Source organism: Charadrius vociferus, unplaced genomic scaffold (assembly GCF_000708025.1).
Source record: "Charadrius vociferus isolate BGI_N301 unplaced genomic scaffold, ASM70802v2 scaffold213, whole genome shotgun sequence".
NCBI lineage: Eukaryota > Metazoa > Chordata > Aves > Charadriiformes > Charadriidae > Charadrius > Charadrius vociferus.
The window spans coordinates 2,721,826-2,733,704 of NW_009647828.1; the positions used below are offsets into that span (position 1 = coordinate 2,721,826).

Genomic DNA, 11,879 nt, shown 5'->3' on the forward strand with positions numbered 1-11,879 from the left:
TAGTTGTTTCCAATTGTCTTATTTTTCATTTCACCATTTCAGTTGTTAAAATATGAGCTTTCATGCTAGCTCATGAGAAGGAGAGACATTGACAATATGGAACATCAGCCATTGATATAAAAATAACATTTTGATAATGTCTAAATCAGAAGGGCGTTTAGCAGTTTCCACAAGTACAACAAATCATATGTAAAACTAGATGGGCTAAAGTAAAAGAAAATAAGTGTCTCAGTCCTGCCTAGAACTCATACTAGCTATTTCATGCCTGAGCTGTGATCCTCAAACTCCAGCCTCATAAAGCATCTGCGTTTCCAACATTAATATTCCCCATGTGTGTGTTTTGCTCCAAAACATGCACTACTATGTTAGAACAGTTCTTGGTAGCCTACCACACTTTGCAAAAACCTGAACTTTGGCAGGATTTACAATTGGGTGCTTCAGTATGTTACTACATGACCCAGTAAGCAATTTCAGTGCATACATAACTTTAGAGCTGTCTGGACAGCATTTTGGAGATGCCTAATATCTTTGGTGGTGTACTATGGTCTCGGGCCAAAGACTGTAACCTGTGAGTGAGGCTTTTTGCAAGGCTTCTTATTAAAGGTCCACCCGCTTATAGCTATTGATAGGGGAGAAGAGAGGACAAAGCAAAGAAGAGTAGATAGAGAGAAAAATTATCATGATGTTGAAGCCCATGTTTCAGTCTCTCAACTGGGAAGTCAAAAAGATTTTTTTTCCTCAAAAAAAAAGAAACACTTGTAAGCTTTCTGAAGTCACTATGAAATTCAAGTACAGCCTCTGCTAGCTGAGCATTTCTGAGTTTTTGCATGGCTTGCTATTTTGGATGCTGATTGAGAAACTGTCATGGTTTCAGCAGGGATGGAGTTAACTTTTTTAATAGCAGCTGGTGTAGTGCTGTATTTTGGATTTGGGAGGAGAGTAGTGTTGATAGCACACTGGTGTTTTTAGTTGTTGCTAAGCAATCAAGGCCTTTTCTGCTCCTTATATTGCCCCACCAGTGAGCAGGCTGGGAGTGCACAAAAAGTTGGGAGGAGACACAGCCGGGACAGCTGACCCCAACTGACCAAAGGGATATTCCATACCATATGATATATGGTCAGTATATAAAGCTAGGGGAAGAAGGAAGTGGGGGACTTTCGGAGTGATGGCATTTGTCTTCCCAAGTAACTGATATGGATGGAGCCCTGCTTTCCTGGAGATGGCTGAACACCTGCCGGCTGATGGGTAGTAGTGAATGAATTCCTTGTTTTGCTTTGCTTGTGTGTGTGACTTTTGCTTTACTTATTAAAATGTCTTTATCTCAGCCCATGAGTTTTTTCTCACTTTTACTCCTCCAATTCTCTCCCCCGTCTGAACTGGGGGGAGTGAGAAAGCGGCTGCATGGTTCTGTTTGCTGACTGGGGTTAAATCACGACAGAAACAAAAGGTATGCAGGGCTCCTGGTGGTTCAGTGAAATAGCCCATATGTCTTGCTACATTAAAAATATAGGGCTTTTTGTAGGACAGCGGGATGCATTTGAGGGCATTTAGGTGGTATTCCTTAACTTTACAGGGTTAGTATTCTTATTTTATCATAAACTTAGTACTTTTTCAAACCTGTTCATTTAGTGAATGGAGTATAACCCCCCCAATTTTAGTGATATCCAGTGTTGAACTGTATGTTATTATAGTTATATCTATATTAGTTTCATATTAAGTATTCTCCTCAAAGCAAATGAATCAGAATATCATGTTGTCTTTTATCCTTTTTTTTTTTTTTTAATAGGCTGGGATAACTAAATCAACTGTATAAATGCATCTCTACAAATTTTCTGTATTATGTCTGTCATATTTTATTGGGAATGCCAGTATTGGGAGTATTTTTATATGCTTATGCTTTTTCAAAGTGTCATAAAGCAGTTGGTAACCTGTTGACGTTGTAAATTAAATGTGTGTTTTAAAATGGCAATGATCCATAGAAGACAGAAAATGCCCATAGTTCTTGGTATAGTTGCATGCTTTCTGTTGTCCTAAGAGATGGCAGCCTTTGTTAAATGCAACCAAATGGGCTTTGGAATCCCTACGGGTTTCTTACCTGCAATTGAGAAAATGCAGATGAGGACAGTTATTCAGAGGATTGGCCACCTATAAAGCACAACTACCTTCAGAATGAATTAAATATTCAACATGTATAAAGGAGTAAGTTAATTACAATCAAATGAGAAAATGAATAGCAAAGAAGAGTATAATACTACCCACAGATCCCTTTTTAACACCATTGTGACCACATTACATTCTAAATAATGACATTTTGTTCATTATAGAATCTCAAATATATAGGATAGTTTTCTCACAATGGACCCATATCTAGCAAAAACCTTGTGTGTTTTCAAGTGACTGACTGAAATATGGCTTCAGCCATTGTGTAGTAGTGCTGATAAATAGCAGATGTCTCCTACCATAGGGATGAGTGCATCTGAATAGCAAATAGGCCATTCTTGCATTGACTATCACTAATAGCATCATGTTTTATGCATGAAATGTGCCACAGAACTGTAAGACATAAGTATTATGAATAAGATCTTTTTCTTACATATATCTTACATATGTATGTAGGAGTGGATTTACTATTAAGCACAGCTGAGAGGAAAACGTTCTGCTGCATAAGAATGTAATCTGGGAAAATGGTATTCCTGATTCACCATCCAGGTTCATCATTTCTTCATGGAACCTTAGATGCTCTAGAGGCTCTTAACTGAATTCTGGTTTGTGATAACAGCAACTGTACCTGTCCACAAAAGTATGAACTTGTTTTGGAAAGAAGGAGAAGCAGGGAATGCACCCAGCATTCACAGATAGCCTTAAGGGCTCGGCAATGCCTAGGTTCCCTGCTGAAGGCATACAAATCAAGTCTCAGCCAACAGTATTTGAAGGGTTACAGGTTCTTTTTCAACATGTTAAATAAATGACAATTGTTCCTCCTGATCTGCACAAAGAAGACTGAACTCTATTAATCAATGATTACTAATACTAACTTTTTTGCACTCATACATTTCAAGGTCAATATGGGCCATTGTTTTCATCTGAACTGTCTTCCTGCGTAACGCATATATGGGCTTCCCAGAATTAATGTGCATTAAAAATGTCCAATAGTTGTGCTTAAACTAGAGTATACATATTAACCAAAGACACCCAATATTGATTCCACAATTTCTAGAGATAGAATCACTCTTTCATGAGTTCTTGTGATTAATATCACTGCTAAAAAATTTCAGCTAATTAATAACTAAAATCACCTACTTCACCTTTCAGCCATTATTTTCTGGAAAATTGTTATATCTTTGTCTAATCTGTTGACCTTGAAATGTTATCAGCTTTCTGTTACTATGTACTTGCTGATTTCGGTCAACTCATTGTGAATTAATCATTCACTTCACTAATGGAAAAAACAGAGCTGACTGAATCTTTTCCATAAAAGATGTTTTTTTGTTCTTGATGTTCTTTAAATTCTTTCCAGTTCTTCAGTATTGTTCTTGCATTGAGAAGAAAACTCAGTATTCTGGAATGGTGGACACATGATAAACTGAATATGATAATTTAACCTATTTCATCAGTGTCCTTTTTGTCTACTCAAGGAGTGATTGCCTAGTATCCTGCCTAGGATAAAGTTCCTTATTGTATAAGTGGGTATCACCTGCTATAAGCCAAATTGAAATCTACATTTCTGACTTTACTCGCTTATTAGATATCAATCACTTGCCTTATGTATGACTTATCACTTTCCCGTTTGTTATGTTATCTGCAAATTTCATCAGTTAACTGACTTTTTTCCAATTTTTTAACAGAAATATTAACACTGTAAAGCTGACAAATGGTTTCTCCAAAAGCAGCCCAACTTTGGAAACAGCTATTAGAGAATTTGGAATCATCCTGTATGTGCCTTGTTAATTTTGTAGGAGCTGAGTTTTTAATGAAACTCTCATATAGTACCAAGCAAAACACCTTTCAAAGGTCCAATTATATCAACACTATTATTTTAAGCAATCCAAATCATATCAAAATATGATGTAGGGGGCTTTGAAATTTTTTTTACCTACAAACCCATTTGGTTACCATTAACCTTTCTTCCCTTTATTTATGGAGTCATAGAATCATACAATAGTTTGGGTTGGAAGGGACCTTTAAAGGCCATCTATTCCAACCTCCTGTGCAATGGCAGGGACATCTTCAACTACAGGTTGCTCAGAGTCCCATCCAACATGACCTTGAATGTTCCCAGGGATGGGGCTTCTACCACCTCTCTGGGCAACCTGTTCCAGTGTTTCACCACTCTCATCATAAAAAATATGTCTTCCTTATACCTAGTCTAAGTCTTTGCTCTTTTAGTTTAAAACCATTATCCCTTGTCCTGTCACAGCAGACCCTGCTAAAAAGTATGTTCCCATCTTTCCTGTACGCCCCTTTCAAGTACTGAAAGACCGCAGTAAGGTCTCTCCAGAGCCTTCTCCAGGCTGAACAACTCCAATTCTCTCTGCCTGTCCTCATAGGAGAGGTGCTCCAGCCCTCTGATTGTCTTTGTGGCCCTCCTCTGGACCCGCTCCAACAGGTAGTTGTCTTTCCTGTGCTGAGGGGTCCAGAGCTGGATGCAGTACTCCAGGTGTGGTCTCACCAGAGCGGAGTAGAGGGACAGAATCACCTCCCTCGACCTGCTGGCCATGCTTCTTTTGATGCAGCCCAGGATATGGTTGGCTTTCTGGGCTGCAAGTGCACATTGCCAGCTCATGTTAAGCTTTTCATCCACCAGTACCCCCAAGTTCTTCTCAGGTCTGCTCTCAATCCCTTCATCCCCCACCCTGTATTGATGCTGTGGGATGCCCTGACCCACGTGCAGGACCCTGTACTTGTTGAACCTCATAAGGGTCACACAGGCCCACTTCTTGAGCGTGTCCAGATCCCTCTGGATGGCATCCTGTCCTTCAGGCATGTCAACCGCACCACTCAGCTTGGTGTCGTCCGCCAACTTTCTGAGGGTGCACTCGATTCCATTGTCTATGTCATTGATGAAGATATTGAATAGTACTGGTCCCAGTACGGACCCCTGAAGGACACCACTTGTCACTGATCTCCGTCTGGACATTGGGCCATTGACCACTACTCTCTGGATGTGACCATCCAACCAATTCCTCATCCACCAAACATCCCACCCATCAAATCCATACCTCTTCAATTTAGAGAGAAGGATGTTGTGGGGGACTGTGTCAAAGGCCTTACAGAAGTCCAGATAGATGATATCTCTTCCCTTGTCCACTGATGTAGTTACTCCATCATAGAAGGCCACTAGGTTGGTCAGGCAGGACTTGCCCTTGGTGAAGCTATGATGGCTGTATTGAATCACCTCCCTGTCCTCCATGTCCCTTAGCATAGCTTCTAGGAGGATCTGTTCCATGATTTTCCCAGGCACAGAGGTGAGGCTGGCAGATCAGTAGTTCCCAGGGTCCTCCTTTCTGCCCTTTTATAAATAGGTGCAATGTTTCCCTTTTCCCAATCACTGTGGACTTAGCCAGACTGCCATGACTTTTCAAATTTCATGGAGAGTGGCTTGGCAACTATATCAGCCAATCCCCTCAGGACTTTTAGATACATCTCATCAGTTTCCATAGACTTCTGTATGTTCATGTTGCTCAGGTGGTCACAAACCTGATCTTCTCTTACAGTGGGAGGGTCTTTGCTCCCCCAGTCCCTGCCTTGCAGTCCACCCACTTAAGAGGTGTGGGAAGAGAGGTTGTTAGTGAAGACTGAGGCATAAAATGTGTTGAGTACCTCAGACTCCTCCTTGTCTGTTGTTACCAGCCTTGCTCATCAGGTGTGTACACTTTATTTGACCTTCCTTTTCTGGCTGACATATCCGTAGAAGCCCTTCTGATTCTTGGCATCCCTTGCCAAGTTCAACTCTAGCTGCACCTTGCCCTTCCTGACCCATCCCTACAGAACAAGGCAGCGTCCCTAGACTCTTCCCAGGATACCTGTCCCTGCTTCCACTGCCTGTGCATTTCTTTCTTATGCTTTAGTCTTGACTCAGCCATGCCAGTCCCTCACCTTCCTTTCCTGATTCCTTACACTTGGGGACTGAGAGCTCTTGCACTCTAAGGAAAGCATCCTTAAAGATCTGCCAGCTCTGTTCTGCTCCCTTGTCCCTGAGGGCAGTTTCCCAGGGCGTCCTATTGACTAACTCCTTGAACAGCTAGAAGTTTGCTTTCCTAAAATTCAGGGTTCTGACTTTACTCTTTGCCCAACCCATATTCCTCAGGACTGCAAACTCCACCAGTGCATGATCACTGCAACACAGGCTGCCTCCAATCTTGACATCACCAATTAGCTCCCTTGCGCTGGCGACCATCAAGCCTGTCATAGATATGGCATTATTTTATTTGTGAGTGCTGTCAGCTGAACTGGCCTATAATTTCACAGGTCATTTTATTTGCCCTGCTCAAATCTTTCCAGACTAGGAACTGTGTACAATTCTTTTGGTGTCTTCCCCTGCTTTTCAAAGTCTATTAAATGCAAGAATCATGATATAAAACATTCTTAAACAACCAGCTCTTTTAAAACTACCTATACTATATCCTTGCTCACTGGAAATACAGGAGGTTTTTTTCCTCTATTTCCCTTACTTGTTGTAGTATATTTCTGATTGTAAATATGAAAATATATTTGGAAATTAAACTTTCTCCTTTCTAAAATCAGTGGTATAATTCCCATTACAGTGGTGTGACAGTGCAGGAAGAACATCCCTCTTCCTTTGCTTCACTGTTAAGGAGAAAAAATTCCAGCATTATTGTCTCCCTCTTTTTCAGCTATTTTTGGTATTGTAATTACTGGTTATTTCACTTAGATTATCTGTATATGTGAAAGAAGCAAGAAATCTTGATTGTCACAAGCTTCTTGAAAATTCTGCGTATAATGCAAGAAAAATGCAGCACAGCCTAGAAGCAGAACAAAAATTCTTTAAAGCCTTATGGATTTTGGGGGGGGAAGAAAACCCCTGAAATTATCTTCTTGGCAGATAACAGCCTCTGCTGTTCCAGTGCTCTACCCTTGCATTCACTAATTGCAAAGTTAGCTTTTAGTAAAATCTTTTTTTTATTTTTTCTTGAATGATTTATGCCTTCCCTGGGTAGATGGTAGTTTTAACCTGGATAAGTGACCAGCTCCAGTGCAGTGATTCTTAGGTTCTTTTGAATTTTCCCCAGCGTTCTCTGTTCTTGGAGTTTTATGAGCCAATAACCTAAATTTGTCTCATGTTTGAGAGGGCTTTTTTTTTTTTTCCTAAATGGAGGCATCTGTATTTGTAAAGAGATCTAAGTAGCAGAACACTATTACTTTGTGTAGCAAGTCAAAGGATCTGTTAGTTGTTAGCAGGAAAAGCTATCGTTATATTCATAATTCCCTCACCATTGCTAGGGAGTGAAGTTTGCCTTCTGTACTGTGCAATAATTTCCTAGTGGTACTTTTATTTGAAATGTTAATTTTCCTTCTTTTTTTTTTTTTTTTTTATTATTAACATTATCTGTTTGGAAAAGTGCCTAGGTTTCTGTGCCCAGATTTTGTAAGGAATTAACGCACTAAGGGCTTGATTCACTGCAGCCTCGTTCCAGCTTTATGCCACTGTAGCTCTGCTGATTACAAAGCACAGCTTAAAACTGAAGTTGCACAGTGGTGTAGTGAGATCTAAATGTTAATTGAAATTATGTTCATTGAGTTTAATTCTTCTTTACTGAGCCATAATACAAGCAAGGAGCTGGAGGCAAGAAGAAAATCATTGGAAATGCTTAGGTAGCCAAATTGGGTACGTGGGATGGCTACTGGCAGATTTTGGAGAACACTCATAGCCTAATACTATTGTGGGGGTTTTATATCTCTTGTCCAATTCCAAGACTTGAAAGCATTTTACAATATGAATGGATATTAAGGGCAAGGACTAAGTATCTGTATGTTAAAATGTGATTAATAATGGTGAAAATATGGAGCTCTTATCTACTATAACAGCAGATTGAATTAAATTAAAATGTAAGGTAATTAAAATGGCACCAAAATGTGTAACGTGGTTTTCTAAAAGACATTGTTGCAATCTGCATCCAATCCTGCAGAAGCACATGCTTCTGCACACCTTGATCAATATACTCCATAAAATTACTAATGTGTTTAAAGATGTAGATTGCATCCTTTGTATGGTTTTAAGCATCTAATTTAGGTGCCTGCTCGTTTCAAAATGCTTCCTTTAATCATTCTGTTCCTTAATTTATGCCCCATGTATACCAGAACTCTTCATAAAGAGACAATGGAAAATGTGAGGCTATTAGAAACCTTCAACAAATAGAATTCATTCAGGAATGTGCAATATAGGCTTGATCCAGTCAGTTTATCCACATTGATTATGGAGTAAATGCTATTTGACGGTATCACTTTATGTTCAATATCAATCCACCAGTGTTTCAAAAAGAATCATTTAACAATGAATAATGTTTGATTGTAGATCTCTGCAGTAAATTAGAATATCCTAATTTAATAGAGTATGATCTGTTATTTGCCAACAAACATACAGATTGCCTTATAAATCATGGAGTACTGTGGTTATAGAATAACACTATACTGAATTATATTTCATTACTGCCTGTTGAACAGTCATGTTTCTGCCATATAATGTAATTTTCCATCTTTTAACTTAGTTTCTTTTACTAACAGAAAATACAAATTAGTCCTGAGGCAAAATGTTTACTGGGGGCAGACAATTAACTATGCATTTCAGGGAATGGCACCAAGTACGTGAAAATCATTAAAATGCTTTTTTGTTTTTCACCTCACTGTATGTAGCTGTTTATGTATTTAATGAGTCATAATGAGTATAAGGCCACAGCTGAAGAAATAAAAAATAATAGGTAAGTCTATGGATTAATGTGGTTCCAGACATAGTCTTTCTGTAACATCTATTCTTGTTCACATCAGTCACTGACACTTCAGAAAGAGGTTTCTCCTGAACTCTTCTTCTGTTAATGATTCAGAATACTTGAGGTGAAGTATAATACGGTTTTTGTTCTTGTGTTATGAGTATTTATCCTGGCTACCTTGCTTAGAATTCATGTTAAGGAATCATATGCTTCCAAAATATGGAGCAGGAAAGGTATGGAGGGAGACAGGCCTCTTAAACTGACCAAAAATATCTAAGATCTTACTGAGCAAGTGGGGTGGAATTAAAGTGCAAAAATAATATTGCATCAAAAATCGTTCCTGCTAAGTGGGAAAGACTTATAAAAATTTAAGCCAGCTTCCACAGTTAGAACTGAAAGATATTATCACAAAGAGTATATACCACTTTTTCAGTATTTTGGGAAAGGGATAATTGAACATCCTAAATAGTAACTTGGGCTACTACACTACAGAAGAGCGTATTTTTAGCACCTACTAATTTGAGGATTTCCAGTTGGATTTGGCAAGTGCCTAATTTGCATTTTGGAACATTGAGATGTTGCTTTGGAATTCCCATTACATGCTTAAATCCTTTTAAAAAAAAATGGCCAAGGATATGTACTTGATTTCAGCGTATGATGGAAGCTTGTTGACTGGAAGTCTCAGTGTTTTGAAGTTCAACAAGTTCTCTACATCCAGGGGACCTGAGGCAGACTTGTGCATGGAAGAAACACAAGAGTATATGTATGAAAAGCCTGCTAATCATAAAGTAAGATCCCTTGTGAACATAAGTAGCTCACATATTACAGTAGTTACTGCAAAAAAAAAAAAAAACAACACAGTTAATCGTTTCATCTTTGTATTTCTTTAGGGGTTTCAAAATCTCCTTTCATCTTTTCAGATGGGGTTCTCTAACAAGCTCAACACTGGCCTCACGCTGTTCCTGTAGACTTCATTGGAGGTGTTGTCCTGGGCTTAGTAGGAATCATTAGAACAAACCTGAACACTTGGGAAAAGTCCCTGTTAACCTGTTTTGGGGTTTCTGACACGTAAAAGTAAATTTGTAAAGGTTTGAGTGAGAAGTAACTTTTTTTTTTGTGAAAAAAGAGGCAACTTCTTCACCTGTAGAAAAAGGATCAACGTCAACAAAAGAACAGATTACACAAGTTTTTCCTCTGAATTATTAAAAAATTAATGTGAGGTACCACAGTCTTACCTTTACAGTTCAGTGCATGTTGTTGCTGGTGCTTGTTACTACAAGCCACTTGATTAATCCTGAGGGAGAGGATTCATTTCATCTTTAATGAGATCTGAGAGTATCCAGACTTCAGTCAGGAAATGGTGCAGTGATCCAGCCATGGAGTAACTTTGCTCTATTTCATTTTTCCTTTCTATTTCTAGTTGGACAGTGCCACTTCTCTCATCCAGGCAGCTAAAAATCTGATGAACGCTGTGGTCCTTACAGTGAAAGCATCGTATGTGGCTTCTACTAAATATCAGAAGGTCTATGGTACTGCTGCTGTGAACTCACCAGTTGTATCTTGGAAGATGAAGGCCCCTGAGAAGAAACCTCTAGTAAAGAGAGAAAAACCAGAAGAATATCAGACAAGAGTGAGAAGAGGGTCTCAGAAGAAACATATTTCCCCTGTACAGGCCTTAAGTGAATTTAAAGCTATGGATTCATTCTAAACCACTAAGCTTTACCAGGAGGGTTTTATATTCTTTTTGTATGCATACCTGCCGACTTGTATGCGTCTGGCATGGGGTGGGGGGAAGCAGTGTCAATTTGCATGCGACCTGAGACTCTATTGATATAACTAACTTTCTGCAATGCCAAAATTTAGGGCATTCTCTTCTGATGTTAAATGGACATATTCCAAGCTTACTTTTTGAACTAAACTATAGCATTGAATTGGCCAAAGAATTTGCATCACAGGGGTACATGTGGGTTAAATAAATTCAAGTCTAAACCCAGAAATTTTTATGCATGCAAGAAACATTAGGTTGGCAGGTATATTACGTGGAGAAAAAAAAAAAAAAAAAAAGGAATCGTAATGGTAGACCATAAAGCTTGTATTGCTTCTGTTCCAGTGCAAAAATGTACTAGCCAATATGCTTAAATGTGTGGCCCAATAATTAAATCATATAACTTTTAAGTCATCTTCATTATAGTATGTGAATTTTTAAAACAGATACAAACTAATTCATCTTAAAAATGCTTATTTTAAACCATATTTTGTTCTTTATATTCTAGTAGTGTTATGATTGCTCACATTTCAATTAATCCCATTAATATGACCAGAGGTTTACTTTTGCCAATTGAATTCCTTATGGTGGAGTATGAAGCACAATATGGTGATTGACATTGCCTTTTATATTATGATTATTATTATGATTATTATTATAATATTAGTAATAGAAGACCTGGTGGTGGAATGTTTAGAAACACGGAAACTGACAGTGTGAGATTTTAGAGGCAAATATGTAGGCGTAGCTTGGATTACAGGTATCTGACATACCGTTGTAACCACTAACTCAATAAACTCATTTAACCTCGGAATCCTTAATATGGCTGGTCTCTTTTAATGCTTAGATATCTCCTGCATCGTAGTTGGTGTAGACAGTGATTAATTTTGCCTCATGCTTCCTTTTTTTCTTTTTTTTTTGGTGAACGAAGGATAACATTACATTCATTTTCTCATTTTTTTATAACCAGGATAGCCAAACATGGGCGTCAAAAAGTTTAAAACTGAGACTGATTTAAACTTCAATACATGGACATACATGTCGTGGGATGAAATTGTTTCAATAAAACACCTCAGAAACACCATAAAGATAGTTCAATTTATTAACCTTATAAGGTTGACATCTCAAAACCTTGAAAATCATCTGTTGTGCCACACTGAAGATCTGTA

General features: G+C 38.4%; 1 protein-coding gene across 5 annotated transcripts in view; it reads left to right on the forward strand.

The window, feature by feature from the left end:
- Positions 1 to 11,528, forward strand: part of CTNNA2 (catenin (cadherin-associated protein), alpha 2) — a 460,517-nt gene extending 448,989 nt beyond the window's left edge. For all 5 annotated transcript variants that reach the window (XM_009882507.1, XM_009882503.1, XM_009882504.1 and 2 more), the window contains one exon: positions 10,366 to 11,528. In XM_009882507.1, coding sequence (XP_009880809.1) covers positions 10,366 to 10,653 — 288 coding nt within the window. In that variant the 3' untranslated portion in view covers positions 10,654 to 11,528. The remainder of the gene's footprint in view (positions 1 to 10,365) is intronic.
- Positions 11,529 to 11,879: the final 351 nt, after the last annotated feature.